This window comes from Anolis sagrei, chromosome 5 (genome assembly GCF_037176765.1).
Source record: "Anolis sagrei isolate rAnoSag1 chromosome 5, rAnoSag1.mat, whole genome shotgun sequence".
Lineage (NCBI taxonomy): Eukaryota > Metazoa > Chordata > Lepidosauria > Squamata > Dactyloidae > Anolis > Anolis sagrei.
In genome coordinates this window covers 44,735,064-44,754,921 of record NC_090025.1, presented here as the reverse complement: position 1 = coordinate 44,754,921, position 19,858 = coordinate 44,735,064, and the positions used below count along the sequence as shown (strand labels likewise).

Genomic DNA, 19,858 nt, shown 5'->3' with positions numbered 1-19,858 from the left:
TTTTATATGGCTAGTATTTATTACTTCAAGACAGTGGCACATTGTGATCATTTTGAAACATACAAAAAATCCTTCATTTTGTTTTGGAACAATAACAACAAAGACAACATTTTGGAGTAAAGCATTATTAAACTCAAAAACATCTGGATCAACAATACTCTGTATAACACTATCAAAATAATTGGTGATGAAAATATTAAAAGCTGAAAATATTATATGTCAGAATAATTATATTTCTAGTTTCAAATCAACCGTTGAAAATGTTCTTGTCACCAGGAACCAAGAAAGCCTTCGTATGTTGAATCCATATGCCTTATTCTTCGGTTGACTTCCCACCTGTATTTAGAGCTCTGTATTTTTGTGCTTGCTCTGAGATGATAAAATTTACAGACATGCATTGCCTTTATCTGCATTCAAATCGATCCTTTACATAAATAGATTAAGGATACAAAGTAAACAGTTAAGTCCTCTAGAAAAGAATGTAAACCACGTTTTTAAAAATCATATTACCAAAAATCCTTTAAGACACTTAGCATAAAAGAGGATTTTCCCTGGAAAATATGTAAACCAAAATGAAATTCACGTTTACGGCAGATTTTTTAAAATCCCTTTTCTCAAATGTTATACAAAAGCTAAAGAAAATGATGCCACAACTGCAGTGATAGAAGATTTGCCCCCAAAAAGAAAGAAAAAAGAAAAAGAGAAAGATTATCTAAAAATTTTGGAGACAATCCATTCACACTTTTCCCCATAGTTCAAGCAGATTGTGTTCCCTGCATTTATGCTACTTAAGGTGCAATACATACATTTTTAAAACCTAAAATTTAGTTGTTGTTTTTTTACATTGTAACAAGAATGCTTGTTTTTCTCTATATGTTTGGCCATTAAACTTTTACCATAATGATAGAACACAATCTTGAAGGCAAACTAAAAACTTCATTTGATACTCAAATTTAGTTCTTCCAATAGCGGCATAGAGTGGATACAGAATAAACAAACTACATTTAGCATACTGTATTGTCGAAGGCTTTCATGGCCGGAATCACTGGGCTGTTATGTGTTTTCCAGGCTGCATGGCCATGTTCCCGAAGCATTCTCCCCTGGCGTTTCGCTTGCATCTGTAGCAGGTATCCTCGGAACCTCTGAGGATGCCTGCCATAGATGCAGGCGAAGTGTCAGAAGAGAATGCTTCTGGAACATGGCCATATAGCCCGGAAAACACACAACAATCAAATTTAGCACACTGTTCTCAAAATCTTCACATAGAATACTGAAACTTTATTTCATTTGAATAAAATTCTATGGTGCAGTGGGATTCATGGCTTCTTTTCCCTTTCTGTGTAACCAAGAGGTGGTGTGCAGCCTAAGACAAAATGTAGAATCCAGAACACATGTAAAACACCAATTCCATCATTAAGAATGAGGATCAGAAAGCTTGCAATAACCCCTTATTGGTATTGAAAGAAAAAAAATTAAGACTAAGATCTCTGCAATACATTTATATTTTGGTAAATAATGTATAGCTAACTACTTGAACAGAGCAATAAAATCATGTATTAAAAATAATTTCCATTATTGGACAGCCCATTTTTAATATATTAACAAGTTACAACACAGCAGCCAGCTAGCACCAATTTTAGAAGATGCAGACTATTCATGTTAGCTACCTTTGTGAAAGGCAAGGCAGGATACAAACATGAAATGAAAATCTCCATTCTCATTCATGCAGAGGACAATGCATTTCTAAGACAGCACCAAGAGCAATTGATATACTGCAGTGTCTGAAAGCAAAGAAAGTATATTCCTCTTTAAAACTACTGAAATTCTTCAGGTGGATGCAGAATTAAGACAATGTAATATTTTTGAATTGAGTGTCTGCCATATTGAGCAAGAACTTACATAAAAGAGGCAGCATAACATTCACTTGCTGACAGTAAGCTGCTGGAAGGCCTTTATTTGGCCAGTCATGTCACTAATGCATGTTACACAATGAGTACAGGAGAGCTTACCCCTCCCTTGCATTTCCTATGAGTGGTAAGATTCCTTCTAGTTGTAGGAAAGTTAAGATACAAGGCCAGGTATAATGGCAGAAATATATCCATGCAAAATCATCAAGCGTCCCCTGTCATATAGTTGTCTATACTGCAAATAAATCTGAAGAGCCCTTTCAAGTGTTAGTAAAAACTTATTCACTTTTCTTATGGAACACAACTGCCTTCATATATGTCCTTCCCATATTTTAATAGCTAAGGCTGAAGAAGTAGAAATGTCATGACCCACTACAGATTGTATTGTCAAAGACTTTCATGACCGGAATAACTGGGCTGTTGTGAGTTTTCCGGGCTCACAACAACCCACTACAGATTCTTACATGGTTTTTGTTTCAAGCTCTTGCAAAAACACAATGTTGCAAGTTAACTTGGCTACTATTTGTTCTTCATATGCTGCTGTTCACACTTTTGCATTCACTGATCCTTCTATAGTGCAATAAACAATGTGATCCCAAATCCTACATTTGGACACACTCTAGGTTTGGAATCAAGATTAATGGTTTGGCTAGTTTGAAAGCTGTACAAAAGATATCTACTACAACGCTGTCACAAATCAACCAACATACTATACCAAGATACAGGTTAAGCTCCTCTTAACCTGCAGAATGTTTACATGGCCTAAATTCAACTTCACACTACTGCCTAATTGGTAGCACAGTGGAAATTCCTCTCCTGCCAACCCTAGAATTGGCTCCAAAGGGTTATCAGAATGTCAAAGCAGTTTTTCAGGTGCAAGAGAGGAAGGGTCCTGTGCAAAAGCTTTCGTTTCTTTCGCTGTTCCTCTCACAGCACTGAAGCAGTCCGCTAGATTCCATGCAGTATCTATAAATATTCCAAAACTATGATGTAAATAACCCTTCTCCTTCATCCTGCTGACTTCAACATTCACCGCATAGCAAGTGAAACCAAAGGCTCAGTGGATGACAAAGTAGGTTACACACTGATCTGTCCTCTTAAGGAACTTTTAAAGATATAGGCACACGTTCAACAGCAATGTTTTGTAATCCTATTGATGAGCACATCTCTGAAGCATCACCATTACTGAACAGATAGAATTCCCATGGCTACAGCAGCAACATATATTAACATACCTAATTTTAGTGTTATTTCCAATAATCCAGTACATTTGCATTATGTTCATCTTGGAAAAAACACTATTAGAGTTAAATAATGTTTGAATAATCTTATGTTCCCTCAATATGTTCCTATCCCTTGTTGTCTTGTATCTAAAGAAGAGAGCAAAGCTATGAAAATATGCCACAGAGGTAAGAAAAGCACAGCTTAAGGCAGAAAAACATACTATGTCAATTATCACTTGTGTAATTAATGACTGCAGAATGTGGGATAAGATAGATGGCAGGCAAGTTGCACTACTATTTAGTATTCCTGTTGAGTCTTTCTTCTATTGCATGATTAAGATATGATAAATATGTGTAGATTTCATACATTTATCAAAGAAATTAGATTACAATTTCATACTAGTCTTTGGATTTCTACAGAAAGGGGGTATGCTCAATTGAACACTAAAGGCATCCGTGATTTGACCTAATATGCATATCTATCTTTGTTTAGTGAAGTGGAGGGTCTCAAAACTATGCTTTCTTAAAGGAACCAGAGGTTAATATTCACTTGAAAATCTACTTTTCAGCTGAACTTCACCAAGTCAGATGCTACCGTTTACAAAGTGCAAATATTAAGAGTGGAATACATTTATAAGTGAGGACATACAATAAAGTGCCCAGCAGATCCCACATAATTTCCTACTACACTTGGAACGTTATCGACACCACACTTCTATAGCACTGGCAAACATGGGGATGGCTGCAGAAGTATTGTGAGCTAACACCAACATGTTATGGCAGGCTTTGATGCAGGTTCTAAATGGACAGTGTTATCAGGCGGCTGACTCAGCATGAGTGGCTTATGGCTCTTGAGCTTATGAGCCAGTGTCATAAATATAGCTTCCACGTGATCATTGTCATTTGGATTTTTAGCAGACGTCTCAAAGAGTGGCATGCTATGAGTGTCGGCAAACTTCTGAGCCACATCCGTAGGCACCTGAATGGCGCTTCTCAGATCACATTTGTTTCCAACCAAAATCCGGGGTATATCATTGGCGAGTAAGTGTTGCTTGCACTCCTCGATCCATAATGGCAAACTATGAAAACTGGCCAGGTTTGTCATGTCATATACAAACACAACTGCATGTACATTCCTGTAGTAGTGCTGTACCATGCTTTTCCTGAATCGCTCCTGCCCTGCCGTATCCCAGAGCTGGATCTAGAGAGAGAGAAAAGACAAGAAACAAAATTGATTTCTATTTAAGTAAAACAGCACTTTTTCACAGTCATGACCTTTCTTCACCTATGGATGGATGACACATAATTGTCATTTATGGAACAGGGGAAATTCCAATACCACACATAAAAATGCCTATTTCCATAGGGAAGTTTCCTCTAAACTCCAAGTGCTAAAACTAATAAAGGAAACATAGCCTCAATTCTGTATCAGGGAGGTGCATTTCAGAATGCTTTCTGATGGATCAATACACACACATTTTGTTTCATGCACAAAATTATTTAAAATTGTGTATAAAGTGTATATGAAACAAAAAATACTTTTGTGTTTAGACTAGGGTCTCTTCTCCAGGATATCTTATTATGCACCTAGTTCCAAATATAAGCATTCCATAAATCCAAAAAATTTCTAAGATCCAAAATAATTCTGGTCAAAAGTGTTTTGGATAAGGGGTGCCCAAGCTGTAACAACGACAACAACACAATACAGGTCATCCCCAAGTTCCAAACAAGATTGATTCTGTAGGTTTGTTTTGAAGTTGAATATGTATGTAAGTTGGAACAGGTACATGTTTAAGTGTAACTCTAGCAACACACACACACATGCCACATTTTTCACAATCCAGTTATCACAGGGACTGAAAGTGAGGTGAAATCTTCTAAAGAGGCACAGAAAGCAAAACAAACTCACAAAGGTGTTACTCCTTCCCTATGCTATCGAGACCTTAAGCTTTTGATAACATTTTGTGGGAAAAAAATGTGGCTTTTGTGGAAACAAGGTTTGGAGATAAAGCTTCGGCTGATACACCTTTTCCCGTAACTCTTTGAGGCGTGAATTTCCCTTCTGAGGAGTAGATTTCTCTCATATCTTGTTGTCTCACCCCTGTTTTTAACTGAGTTGTTTGTAAATTGGATATTGATAACTTGGGGTCTGCCTGCCTGTAGATATGTATGTGTATATGTGTGTGTATACATACACACATATACATGGAGCCAGTGTAGCGCAGTGGTTTGAGCACAGGACTATTACCCTGGAGGCCAAAGTTTGAGTCCCTACTCAGCCATGAAGCTTACTTGGTTATGGAAACTCATTGGATGATCCTGGGCAAGCCGCACTATCTCAGCCTCAGCCTGTTTCCAACTTTGGTTGGAAACAGCTTGAAACCACGCAATAATAACAATCCCTGAACATGGTGCTTATCAAGAAAAAGAGGAACAGTCCCCTGCCCTTAAACTTCCTTTTAGGTTTAAAGAATGCTTTGTCTTTTTTGCTGTGTATCACTTTGGGGAAAGCGAAAATCACATCATCTTAACTGAGTAAAAGGAAATGTTATTTATTTATTTATTATTTCTATACCACTTTTTCCCTCTTAAAAGGGACTTGAAGCAGCTAACCATATTTAAATGTACAATTTCTACCCCAAAACAGATAGCTGTTAAAATAGAATTAAACATAGTGATGTTAAAAATAAATAGTAAAAACCATTAAACTCCCTCCCTAAAGAACTAAAAATGGCTCCCTCTCTCCTATCCTTTAAAAAGCTTTTTAAAACCCATTTATGCACTTTAGCTTATGAAGAGGAGTACTTGTACATATTATATATATATATATATATATATATATATATATATATATATCCTCGTCTAGATATTAGACACCTATCTCAGCTTGCTGGAAGCCATAAACTAACTTAAATTTTTAGTTAATTTTTGGGGTTTAGTATATAGGTTTATATTGAGATTGTTTTGTCTATTATCTTTGATTTGATGTGTTGTCAAAGGCTTTCATGGTCAGAATCACTGGTTTGATGCGGATTTTCTGGGCTTTATTGTCATGTTCCAGAAGCATTCTCTCTCCTAACGTTTTGCCCAACATCCTCAGAGGTTGTGAGGTCTGTTGGAAACTAGGCAAGTGAGGTTTATATATCTGTGGAATGTCTAGGGCAGGGGTCCAAGGTGGAAGAACACTTGTCTGTTTGAGGCAAATGTGAATGTTGCAATTGGTTGTTTTTATATTGTGTTATGATTTTGTTTGTTTTTGCTTTATTTTGCTTTATGTTGCTGTTTTATGAATTTTAAATGTGTTATTTTAACTGTTGATCGGGCTTGTCCCCATGTAAGCCACTCCGAGTCCCTTTGGGGAGATGGAGGCGGGATACAAAAATAAACTTGTTGTTATTATTATTGGCCACCTTGATTAGCATTTAAATCCTAGCCTGGTTGCTGCCTGGGGGACCCCTTTGTTGGGAGGTGTTAGCTAGCCCTGACTGATTCTTGTCTGCAATTCCCCTGCTTTTTGAGAATTGTTCTTTATTCAGTCTCCTGATTATAGTGTTTTTTAATACTAGTAGCCAGATTTTGCTCATGTTCATGGTTTCCTCCTTTCTACTGAAATTGTCCACATGCTTGTGGATTTCAATGGCTTCTCTGTGTAATCTGACATGGTAGTTGTTAGAGTGGTCCAGCATTTCTGTGTTCTCAAATAATATGCTGTGTCCAGGTTGGTTCATCAAGTGCTCTACTATGGCTGACTTTTCAGGTTGAAATAGGCTGCAGTGCCGTTCATTTGATTTGATTTGTTGTGATTAAGATCATCCGGGCAGGCCTTGCTCTCGGTCCCATCTCCTTCGCCTCCTTTTTTGGAATTGTATGTGTTTTAAAGCATTGAATAATTGCCTCTATGTAAGCTGCCTCAAGTCCCCTTCAGGGTAGAGAAAGGCGGAGTATAAATTGAGTAAATAAATCTGTTTTTGTTTGCCATTTTTCTACCTGTTGGAAACCACCCTGAGTCCGCTTAGGAAAATAGGGTGGTTACAAATAAAGCATTAACACCTCCCAACAAAGAATTCCCCCAAGCAGAAAGCAGCCATGCTTTGAAGCTGCTAGGCCATTAAATGCTAAGCAAGGTGGCCAATTGCAACATTCACACCTGCCTCAAACAGACAAGAATTCTCCCCCCCCCCCGACATTCCACAGATATATAAACCCCAGTTGCTTCGTTTCCAAAAGACCCATCAATCTCTGAGGATGCCTGCCACAGATGTGGGTGAAACGTCAGGAGAGAATGCTTCTGGAACAAGGCCATACAGCCCAGAAAACTCACAGAAAACCTATTACTATTATTATTGGAAACACAACAAGATGAATTCACAGCAGATAAGATCACTTTGCTGGCTGTTGTATTGGATCACACGTCGAACACTTCCCAAGTGTTTAGACCTGTGTGATGTACTGGCGAATAATGCATGCAGATCCCAGTAAGGTGGCCTTTTGCAGATTTTTTTTTGTCATGTCAGGAGCGACTTGAGAAACTGCAAGTCGCTTCGGGTGTGAGAGAATTGGCTGTCTGCAAGGACGTTGCCCAGGGGATGCCCAGATGTTTTGATGTTTTACCATCCTTGTGGGAGGCTTCTCTTATGTCCCCGCCTGAGGAGCTGGAGTTGATAGAGGGAGCACATTGGTGCTCTCCCCGGATTCGAACTCGCGACCTGTCAGTCTTCAGTCCTGCTGGCACAAGAGTTTAACCCACTGCGCCACCGGGAGCTCCTAAGTGCCCTTGATGAATGAAATCAAGCAGATAATAATTTGGTTTTCCTTTCCTGCAAGCCTGGGAGGCTATTTGCCACCCCAATAAAGTGAGGCAAACTTCTTATAAGAAATACTATCTCCTGGGAGTAGTTCCCCCCCCCCCCCCTGGCTCCTGCATTGAAGCTTCAAATGCACCGGGGGCTCCTTTCTTGCTCCTTTTTTTGCAGCTGACAAATGGTAATTTTTTCAGTGCCAATTCTGTTTAAGTGCAGGCCAAGGTCTTTAGGAACTGCACCCAATGTGCCAATCACCACTGGTACCACCTTTAGTGGCTTGTTCCAAAATCTTTGCAATTATTATTATTATTACAATTATTATTTGCAATTATTATTGTGATTACTTACAGCAGCCCAATTGGGTTGCTGTAAGGTTTTCGGGCAGTATGGCCATTATTATTATTATTATTATTATTATTATAAATCTATTAAATAAAAAGGCATCACTGGCTGCCAGAAAGCTCTCCCAGAAAGGCTGAGGGGGCATAGGCACTCCACCTAGTGTGCCGATCACCACTGGTACCACCTTTAGTGGCTTGTTCCAAAGTCTTTGCAATTATTATTATTATTACAATTATTATTTGCAATTATTATTGTGATTACTTACAGCAGCCCAATTGGGTTGCTGTAAGGTTTTCGGGCAGTATGGCCATTATTATTATTATTATTATTATTATTATTATAAATCTATTAAATAAAAAGGCATCACTGGCTGCCAGAAAGCTCTCCCAGAAAGGCTGAGGGGGCATAGGCACTCCACCTAGTGTGCCGATCACCACTGGTACCACCTTTACTGGCTTGTGCCAGAGTCTTTGCAATTATTATTATTATTACAATTATTATTTGCAATTATTATTGTGATTACTTACAGCAGCCCAATTGGGTTGCTGTAAGGTTTTCGGGCAGTATGGCCATTATTATTATTATTATAAATCTATTAAATAAAAAGGCATCACTGGCTGCCAGAAAACTCTCCCAGAAAGGCTGAGGGGGCATAGGCACTCCACCTAGTGTGCCAATCACCACTGGTACCACCTTTACTGGCTTGTGCCAGAGTCTTTGCAATTATTATTATTGTTATTATTATTATTTGCAATTATTATTATGATTACTTACAGCATGGCCATTATTATTATTATTATTTTAAATCTATTAAATAAAAAGGCATCACTGGCTGCCAGAAAACTCTCCCAGAAAGGCTGAGGGGGCACCCACACTGTAGAATTCATGCAGTTTGTAGGAGTTGTCGTTTGGTGAGGCCCCTGCACTCTTGGGAAGAGAAGGCTCGCAGGAGTTCTCAGCTTGTGGGTCCCCATATGTTTTGAACTCCCAACTCCCATTTCTAACTGGTTGAGATTTCTGTCAGTTGTAGGCCAAAACACCTGGGAACCCACAGGCTGAGAACCACTGGCTCAAGGGCTCGTGAAACTAGGACTCCCATGGTTGCACAGCACCGAGCTGTGGCAGTTTACGTGGTGTCAACGCGCAGATTCTCTCAACTCAGGCCTTCCAAGTGTTTTGGACTTCAACTCCCAGGAGCCTCAGCTGCTTCGGCTAACGATGAGGGATTCTGGGAGTTGGAGTCCCAAAACACCTGGAAGGCCCGAGCGGCCTATAGAGAAAGGCCTCCTGGTTTTACCTTGATTCGCTCCCCGTCGATGTCGACGGCGCGCTCGCGGAAGTCCACCCCGATGGTGGCCTCGGTGCGCTCCGGGAAGCGTCCGGCGCAGAAGCGGTACGTGAGGCACGTCTTCCCCACGTTCGAGTCCCCGATCACGATGATTTTGAAGATGCGGGACCGCGCCGGAGGGAGGAAGCCGGGGACGCCGCTGCCTCCGCCGGGCAAGCTCAACTCCAGCGAAGACTCCACCTCAGCCGCGGCCATCGCGCGCTCATCCCCAGGAGTTGTGCGCACGCGCAGCAGGAGCCCGCTTCGCGAGCGCGCCCTCCGCTTCCCGTGGCAGCCAATCAAAGTTGAGCCTCGCCTCCCACACGCTTTTTTCCTCTTTCCTTTTCGCGTACGTCGCGCGTCATTGAAGCCACGTCGTAAAGATTGCTCCGCCCCTTTCCTGGCAAGAACTAAACAGTGCTAGCTAGAGTGACCTCATGTTTTTCTTCTCTTCTCCGGCGGTGGAGGCAGAAAACCTCGCGAGAAGTGAGGAGCGGGATCTTTTTGTATACAAGGCAACCAGTGGTGCACGAGATTTTGTTTTCAGATTCCAAGGACCAACTTAGCCAATCTAGGCATGGAGAAATTTGGGCCCTCCAGGTGTTTTGGACTTCAACTCCCACCATCCCTAACAGTCTCAGTCCCTTTCCTTTTCCCTCTCAACCTTTTCCCCTTTAAGTCCAAAACACCTGGAGGGCCCAAGTTGGCCCATGCCTGGTGTAGATGCACCTGCTGTATGGCCAAGTTAACTTGTAGATGGCTTCATATCTTTGCAAAGTATGCTTAGTTGCTGTAAGTTTTTCGGGCTCTATGGCCATGTTCCAGAAGCATTCTCTCCTGACATTTCGCCTGCATCTATTTCTTCGTTTCTGTTCATGCTTGTGGATTTCAACGGCTTCTCTTTGTAGTCTGACAAAAAAAAGTTGACATGGGGCTCCCGGTGCCGCAGTAGGTTAAACCCCTGTGCCGGCAGGACTGAAGACCAACAGGTCGCAGGTTCGAATCCAGGGAGAGGTGGATGAGCTTCCTCTATCAGCTCCAGCTCATGCGGGGACATGAGAAACCTCCCACAAGGATGATAAAACATCAAATCATCTGGGCATCCCCTGGGCAACGTCCTTGCAGACGGCCAATTCTCTCACAACAGAAGTGACTTAAGCTCCTGACACGACAAACAAAAAAAAGTAGTCTGACATGATAGTTGGTAGAGTTGACAGGAAGAAACCATGAAAATGAACAAAATCTGGCTACCAGTATTAAAAAACTCTAAAATCATAACAGTAAATAGGTGAGCTCCAGACAAGAAACAATCAGGAGGGACAGCTAATCACCTCTCAACAAAGGATGCCCCCAGGCAGTAAAAAGCCACACCTTGAAAACTGCTAGGCCATTAAATGCTAATCAAGGTGGCCAATGGAAACATTCACACCTACCTCCAACAGACAAGAGTTTTCTCCCACCTTGGACATTCCACAGATATATAAACCCCATTTTCATAGTTTGCAACCCAACTCACAACCTCTGAGGATGCCTGCCATAGAAGCAGGCAAAACGTCAGGAGAGAATGCTTCTGGAACATGGACATGGAGCCCGAAAAACTTACAGCAACCCAGTCATTCCGGCCATAAAAGCCGTCAACAACACAAAGTATGCTTAAGCTTCAACTCCGCGTTGGAATATACAATATGAGCCCCCCCTATCGAAGGAAGATACGTTTCAAGACCCTTCATGGATACCTGAAACTACTGATAATAGCAAACCACAAATTTTGATTATACTTTGCCTGGAAACCTTCCATAAAATAGCACTAGAGGTTCAAGGGGTTGTCTTTGAAGACTGTTCGGAAACTTCAACAAGTCCAGTGGGAGGCAGCCAGAGTACTTACAGGAGCGTCATACAGGGAGCATACCACCCCCCTGTTGTGTCGGCTCCACTGGCTGCTGATTCAATTCCGAGCACAATTCAAAGTGCTGGTTTTGACCTACAAAACCCTATACAGTTCCGGCCCAGTGTATCTGTCCGAACGGATCTCCCTCTACGTCCCACCTCGGAGTCTAAGATCTTCTGGGGAGGCCCTGCTCTCGACCCCGCCTCTATCACAAGTGAGACTGGCGGGGACGAGGAGCAAGGCCTTCTTGGTGGTGGCCCCCCACCTGTGGAATTCACTCCCCGGGGAAATTAGATCGACATCCCTCCTTTCCTTTAGGAAAAATTGAAAACATGGATTTGGGACCAGGCATTCGGACAATCTGGCAGATAAAGGACTTTGACGATGGACAGGAACTGACTAAGTGGAATGGAATTATGGAACTCTGAAAGACGAACGCTGAGCATGAGATTAGTTTTATTGATTGTGTTATATACCGATTGTTTTAACTGTGATAATTGTTTTAACTGTGTTTTGTACGTATGTGTATTTTGTGCAGGCATCAAATTGTGCCTTTTTGTAAGCCGACCCTGAATCCCCCCTCGGGGGTTGAGAAGGGCGGGGTAGAAGTACTCGAAATAAATAAATAAATAAATAAATAAGGAAAAGTCCTAAAAAACCCTGGAAATGAATATTTTTGGAGTATTAAGTGAAAACTGTGGCTAGCATATCCACAGATAAGGGGCTCATGCTGTAATAAAATTGTCACAATATATATTAGCCAACAGGAAAAAAAAATCTATCAATTCATTAAAATTAGAGTATAGATCACAGCTATGTATATTTCTTTCAGAGAGGTACATATGACAACACAGTACTTTTCTTTGAATTCTTCTTATCACAGAAAGAGCAATAGTCTCTCTAAAAAGAGATGTACAGCAATAATAACCATAGTGTAAGCTTTCAGATTGGCAATTTTTTAAACCATTTTGTACACTAGCCTTTAGATCAGTGGTCTCCAACCTTTTTTTACCCAGGGATCACTTTTCCACCATTAGTAACAATACCACCAAAAGGGTTACGAATCAGTTTTTGGTCAACTTTAGATTCGGTTTAGTTATTTGGGGTGCTAATTCAGAAAATTGCACAGGATAGACCACATCAGCTCTAGTTTCTGATACAGAACATATGCCATTTAGAAGTCAACATCTGCTTGCCCACAGAAAACTGTATTTAATAAGCCTTGGCACTGTAAGAGGACTTCGTGAGACCAGTCACTCTCATTGCTACAGTGTAGTAATGGTGAGGTCGCGGACCATATTTTAGTTCTTGCGGACCACTGGTGGTCCATGGACCACAGCTTGGGAACCACTGCTTTAGTTCTTACTGTAAGTTCCCATGGAATTTGTAGTCCTCATAGATTTTTTTGTAGAGTTATCTACTATTAACTCTACAAGTCGATATTGCCAAGTTGCAAATTACTGTCCCTTGTGGTTAACTTTTATGGGAGAAAAAGGGCAGGAAGGGGAGTAGTGTCTCCAGCCACTGCTGCATTATGCATTGTGGCATTTCACCAACACTATGACTCTTTATGTTGTTGTTCATTCGTTCAGTCGTCTCCGACTCTTCGTGACCTCATGGACCAGCCCACGCCAGAGCTCCCTGTCGGCCGTTACCACCCCCAGCTCCCTCAAGGTCAGTCCAGTCACTTCAAGGATGCCATCCATCCATCTTGCCCTTGGTCGGCCCCTCTTCCTTTTGCCTTCCACTTTCCCCAGCATAATTGTCTTCTCTAGGCTTTCCTGTCTCCTCATGATGTGGCCAAAGTACTTCAACTTTGTCTCTAGTATCTTTCCCTCCAGTGAGCAGTCAGGCTTTATTTCCTGGAGGATGGACTGGTTGGATCTTCTCGCAGTCCAAGGCACTCTCAGAACTTTCCTCCAACACCACAGCTCAAAAGCATCTATCTTCCTTCGCTCAGCCTTCCCTAAGGTCCAGCTCTCACATCCGTAGGTTACTACAGGGAAGACCATGGCTTTGACTAGGCGGATCTTTGTTGCCAGTCTGATGTCTCTACTCTTTACTATTTTATCGAGACTGGACATTGCTCTCCTCCCAAGAAGTAAGCGTCTTCTGATTTCCTGGCCACAGTCTGCATCTGCAGTAATCTTTGCACCTAGAAATACAAAGTCTGTCACGGCCTCCACGGTTTCTCCCTCTATTTTCCAGTTGTCAATCATTCTTGTTGCCATAATCTTGGTTTTTTTGACGTTTAGCTGCAACCCGGCTTTTGCGCTTTCTTCTTTCACCTTGATTAAAAGGCTCCTCAACTCCTCCTCGCTTTCGGCCATCAGAGTGGTGTCATCTGCATATCTGAGGTTGTTAATGTTTCTTCCAGCAATTTTCACCCCAGCTTTGCATTCATCCAGCCCCGCACATCGCATGATGTGTTCTGCATACAAGTTAAAAAGGTTGGGTGAGAGGATGCAGCCTTGCCGTACGCCTTTCCCAATCTTGAACCAGTCTGTTGTTCCGTGGTCAGTTCTTACTGTTGCTACTTGGTCCTTGTACAGATTCCTCAGGAGAGAGACAAGGTGGCTTGGGATGCCCATCCCACTAAGAACTTGCCACAATTTATTATGATCCACACAGTCAAAGGCTTTAGAATAGTCAATGAAGCAGAAGTAGATGTTTTTCTGAAACTCCCTGCCTTTCTCCATTATCCAGCGGATATTGGCAATTTGGTCTCTCGTTCCTCTACCTTTTCTAAATCCAGCTTGAACATCTGGCAACTCTCGCTCCATGTATTGCTGGAGTCTTCCTTGCAGGGTATGACTCTTTATACCCATTACTATATTGTCTTCCACTACATTTATCCTCTCGTGATAAGAGTTTTCGAATGCTACAATCACACAGCTCTTTTTCAAAACATTTTATTGCATTATATTTGGTACCTTATGTTTGACAAAGGAAATTACATCTTTAACTGCAGGAATAAGAAGCTGGTCTGTTATCGAAAAAAAATCTTGGGCCCGTTAAAAGTTACAAAGTCATGGGCTTGCCTGAAACAACTGAGCAAGAAATATATTCTTAGAAATGTAGGGCTTCAAGTATTACAAACCTGTGACACTGTGGAAAAGTTCCAGAGGTATCTAAACTGCAGCACTTTTTTTCTGCATAACGTGAACAAGGCCTGCCGAGGTTTTAAACAATTAAGTCTCTCGATCAGTCACAAATTGGTAGCCACGAGTTCCTCTTTGAAATTTCAAGCCGTAGCTTATGTTCATTCTGATTTTCACTGGATGTGAAAAATTCATGCTGTCTTTCTAAAGAGTTGGTGCCACATCACAGTGCATAATTTCATTTGATTCTTGCACTACAGTTTTAAAAGTTTCGGCCAAATGATGCTATCGTGCTCATCTCCTAAACAGCAATGTTGATTTCTGTCCAAATTTTAATTAAAACAAGAGGATGTTCTAACCCATTTCTTCATTTAAAAACTGTGGTGCAGGAACACCAAACTGATCATGTGCAGTGAATTTCGGAGACACAACAAGCTTATTGAACACCTTATGTTTTGTCATTTTGCTTCATACTTTTAAGTCCCAGTCTCTACAACAACATTATATATGTGTTGCAGGTTTGTTTGCAAATATTGATTCACATTGCATACTTCCAAAGGGTATCTCTGTATCAAAACCAGTCAGATGCTAAAGCCCCAACAACTCTTTGTGCTCAGTGAAAAGATCCAGTGCTAAAACAGCATTTTTGCTGTCTGAGATAGTCATCTCAACAAGACAAATTTAAAGTAATATTTCTGCCACACACCTGCTCCAATGGGTGCTGAGCCTTCAGATTCCATATAAATTAGCTTTAAAATGGGGTACGTAGAGAAGGAAACTTTTCAATTTTAGCAGTGCTTAGTTTTTTCTTTAACTGAGCCACCTATATCCAGTAATACGTTACTTTATATTATATACTTCGTCAGCAGGACAAAAAAAGTAAAACTTTGAAGGCAACCATTTTTACTCCTTCCATTCTCTGTGTAGTTAGAACAATCAGCAGGTGCGTGACAAAAATATTATACACCAGATACGGTCCAAAATCATTCCACTCCTTTAAAAAAAAAGTTCAGATTTCATTGGCCAGTTCTTCGGTTTCTGCAGATATATCTCCATTAACTGTGATCTTCATATCCTCTTCATATCCAGGGGGCATAAAAGCCAAAGCATAAGGGAAAAGCTTGTGACAATTTGCTCTGTACATTTCAGCGGCTTCTTTACAGTTTCCAAGGCTACCATCATTCAATGCTTCCAATACCTCCATACAAGTCTAAAAGAGAGAAAAAATAGTGTTACTCTTTTGAAGAAAAGTTGTTTCAATTGTTTACATTGCCAGTAGTTTGAAATTTTTACAGAAATAAACATCAATGCTTGTAGTCAGCAGAGTATACAGAATGGCTTTTATATACTTATTAAAGAATTAAATTAGTCATATGTGAAAGCCCCAGCTTAGTGAAAAGATATATAGTTAATTAAACCTAAGAATTCCAAGGTTTTCACACAAGAGACTGATTTGTAAAAGCAACACCAATTGCCAAGGGAATAAATAAATATGTGTTAATTACCTGAAGATTTCTGTTTATTAGGGATTCATCAAGGCAAGTTGCCAATTCCACGGCTCTTTTCTGGCTAGTAGGGTCCAAATAATACACCATTTTGGCAGCTAAGAGAAAAAGAAAATGCAATTGAGCATAAACTGAATCAAACAAAACTAATCTGCAGCAATTCCCCAAATTTACTCTTACATTTACTTCCTTTTTCCCTTCTACAAAAAGAGCAAACAGGCATTTCCACAAGATATATGACAACTTATTTTCATACAGAACAAAATTGAAATAGGTTATCAAAGGGACTGAATAGGTGGGAGAAGAAATGTTTCTTCTCCCTTCTGCTGGGAGGAGTATTGCAATGTGCAGAAATCTATTCAGAGGAACTAAAGTTCCTAGTCTTAATCTTTAAATACCCTGTCTGTCACGTAATACACGTGTGGCCATGTAAATAAACAGCTAGAACTGATTGTATCTGAAGCAGAAGAAACAGTACAATTTATCACATGGCAGGGAGAGGAAGTCTAATTTTATTTCTGAATAGCAAGTTCTCATGGAATCAAAGGTACAGTTGCTAATTTCATCATATTGACGCAAGGAAAATGTATAACCACTGCGAGCTGCAATGAAGTCACACAAGTGTAAAAAGTTATAAAATGTATTTTATCACAGCATGCACTTAGAAGATCACGCAACACATTATATTTTAAGAATCCTTTATATAATGGTTCTGTAAAGAATAACCAACATACAACTTATGAGTTTCTTTCACAAAATGAATGCCAATTCCACAGCTAAAATTTCATATTTCTTCAGACAGGCTTTTGATACTTACTTGATATACCCCACCCTCCCCCAGCACTGAGCTATGATGCAACTGTTAAAGCACCTTCTGGTATCTCCACTGCAAAAACCCCAAGTGATGTTTGTTGGGGGATTGCAGAGAGAAATCTTTTAAATACTATTTTGTCATGACAATTGATAACAATGGTTTATCAAACTCTACTGAGAAAGCAACATAAATTGACACATTTGTTACCATTATAACATTTGCAGACACATGACGAGGACAATGTAATTGCAATAGAGGTATTCAAGAATGTCAGCATTGAGTCTGGGACTATCACTTGTCCCACAATGTAGCTCTTTTCAAAAATTGGTGAGAAACTGAACAGTTTCATCACTAGTATAAAAAAAATCTGAGGTTGTAACAATCCTTCCAGATTGTAAGGTGTGTAACTGCTTTGTTTTTAAAATAATTTGAATGGTAGAAAGCAGGCAGTCTCTGAGTTACAAACAACCAACTTACAAATGACTCATAGTTAAGAACAGGGCTGAGACAACAGGAAGTGAGAGAAATCTACCCCTCGGAAGGGAAATTTATTCCTGAAAGAGTGATCATGGGGAAAACGATGTCTCCACTGAAGCTTTCTCACCAATCCTTGTTTTCACAACAAGCCATTTTTTTCAAAATCAAATTATGACATGGATAGAAAGTGAGGTGAAATCTTCTGAACAGGGGCACAGATAGCAAAATGTACACCACAGGGGTGTTAGCCCTTCTCTATGCTATCCAAATCATACACACACACACACACACGGCTGGAGTTACATTTAAAAATGTACCTGTTTTGACTTACATACAAGAACAAACTTAAGAACAAACCTATAGAACCTATCTTTTTCATAACTCGGGGACTGCCTGTATATTAATATAGGGCTTAACATGACAGATTGGAGATGCTAGACATTTAAATCATTTGACCTAGACTTCCAAGATAGCTGTAAGAGTGTGACTGGTCAAAACAGAAATCTGTTTACACAAGTGTAAAAAGAAAAGTTGCAGGAAAGTAACATTTTATATTTCTGAAGTTATTTCTGAGAGGCACAAGCTGCATAATCTGGACTGCACTCTGACAGAATCAGTTTTGGGGTTTTGATATTTGATTTCCTACCATTAAGAAAATAAAAAAAGCCCACCAATTCTTGCTCAAAACCTATTAGATATTCAGATGATAACAAAAAGGGTAGAGTTTGAAAAAGTAAATTAATTTTGGTTAACACAATCATTATGGGAGCTGCAATTGTCCCTTATCATATTAAATTAAGCTCTGATTTTTCAGGGAAAAAATGTTTTTAATCAGGCACAACTGCAGTGTGACTAAATCTTCTCAGACCTGCATGCATTTAGGAATGTAGTTTCCCAGATACAGATCTATCTCCTTAGATTAGTTACGCAGGGCCTTCTTCTAGAATCTGATGAGTCTCAAGCAAAACACTTCTGGTTTGGTAAAGTTCATTTGCAGCTCTGCCACTGCTTTAAAGATCTCCAATTTGTGCATACTACTGCTGCTGCTTTACTTTGACATTACGTAAGAAAAGGGGCTTGTTGAACATCCCTTCAGATGCAACAGCCTGGATGTTTTTGCTGACTCAGGGCCCTTACAGACAGGTCCTATATTCCAGAATCTGATCCCAGATTTTCTGCTTTAAATTGGATTATGAGTCTACACTGCCAGATAATCTGGGATAAACAGAAAACCTGGGATCAGATCCTGGGATATAGGGCCTGTTTGAAATGGCCCCCAGAGATATGATGACAGCAACAGGGAGGTGGTGGATTTGTATTAGTGTGAGAACAACTGGAACCTCAGAGCGATTTGGCTTTACGCCATTCTGTTGAGACTTGTGTCAGCCATGTAAATCACTTCTGTAATTGTCTTTAGCTACTTTACTACGAAAGTAGGCCCAAAATTTTGCAGTTTTATAGCATGATTTTGTATTGTCTTGTGAAGAAGTGCAATATCATAGACGTTTCAATTGTTAACATGCCAATAGCCAGCGGTCACATGTAGGGAAGTCAAATATTTGACCTTGCTTTAAAGAAAAACCCAAAATCTGACTAGTTTCATTTCCCTATGGAAGTTTTATTAATATGGGGAATATTTGATACTCTACTTGAAGTCTGTAGAACTATATACAATGAGAAAATGCAGATCATGGAGCTTAGCCCTAACTCTCTGCCGCACTCACCAATAGATTCCCATTGGTGAAAGGCAGCTTAGCATCAACAAAGCTGATATGTTTGAGAAGACTGCATATGTAGGACATGAGGTGACATACAGTCAATATTAAAAATTCATAAGGAGACCTGGAAATCCAAAACAAATTACATACCAGATAATCTGTGTGGTAGTGAATTATAGTTCTGTTTAAGGAAGGTTTCATTGAAGTTCTTTGGATTAGTTGCTCCAAAAAGCCGATTAATTTCTTGATTCAACACTGTTCTGACTGTTTCTTGTAAATCTTTGCTTTCTGAAACTAAAGCATTTTAAACAAACAATTAACAGTATTCTACTGTATTCCTTTTTTCTTTCCCCCCATATTACAGTTGCTCTTCTTATTGTACCTCTCTTCTGGGTCCTTTCAGAGGACTGTCTATCTTTTAAAATAGGTAACAATTCCCCACTGGCCCATTTCATTTTTTCTAATAAAAATGCCCATTGTCCAAATTTTAAAAAAATACCAATTGTTTCAAACGTCTAGTTTTGTTTTTCTCTTTTCAGAATCTGGGAGAAGTCGTCCATCTACATATTTTACAACTAAGATAGTTTTAATTTGGTAAAAGAAAACAAATCCAGAAATCGTAAGAATGCATTAAATTACTTTGCAATGAGTCAGATTACCAACTCTATTTATTCTGACTGGAAGCTGTTCACCAGTCTTCACCATATCAATCTGTTAACCATGAGTTCTAAACTGAAGGTTCTAATGGAGTTGT

General features: G+C 40.0%; 2 protein-coding genes across 2 annotated transcripts in view; both read right to left on the bottom strand.

Moving 5' to 3' along the window:
- On the bottom strand, positions 1-9,853 carry RAB33B (RAB33B, member RAS oncogene family). The gene is made up of 2 exons (XM_060778925.2): positions 9,572-9,853; positions 1-4,331 (listed from the first exon to the last, which is right to left on the bottom strand). Exons 1-2 carry the CDS (start codon positions 9,815-9,817, stop codon positions 3,891-3,893), a joined length of 687 nt encoding a protein of 228 aa, XP_060634908.2. The 5' UTR covers positions 9,818-9,853; the 3' UTR covers positions 1-3,890.
- Positions 9,854-14,385: 4,532 nt separating this feature from the next.
- Positions 14,386-19,858, bottom strand: part of NAA15 (N-alpha-acetyltransferase 15, NatA auxiliary subunit) — a 32,498-nt gene continuing 27,025 nt past the window's right edge. The window contains exons 18-20 of the mRNA XM_060778924.2: positions 19,255-19,398; positions 16,096-16,193; positions 14,386-15,800 (exon numbers count right to left, since the gene is read on the bottom strand). Coding sequence (XP_060634907.1) covers positions 15,600-15,800; positions 16,096-16,193; positions 19,255-19,398 — 443 coding nt within the window. The 3' untranslated portion in view covers positions 14,386-15,599. The remainder of the gene's footprint in view (positions 15,801-16,095; positions 16,194-19,254; positions 19,399-19,858) is intronic.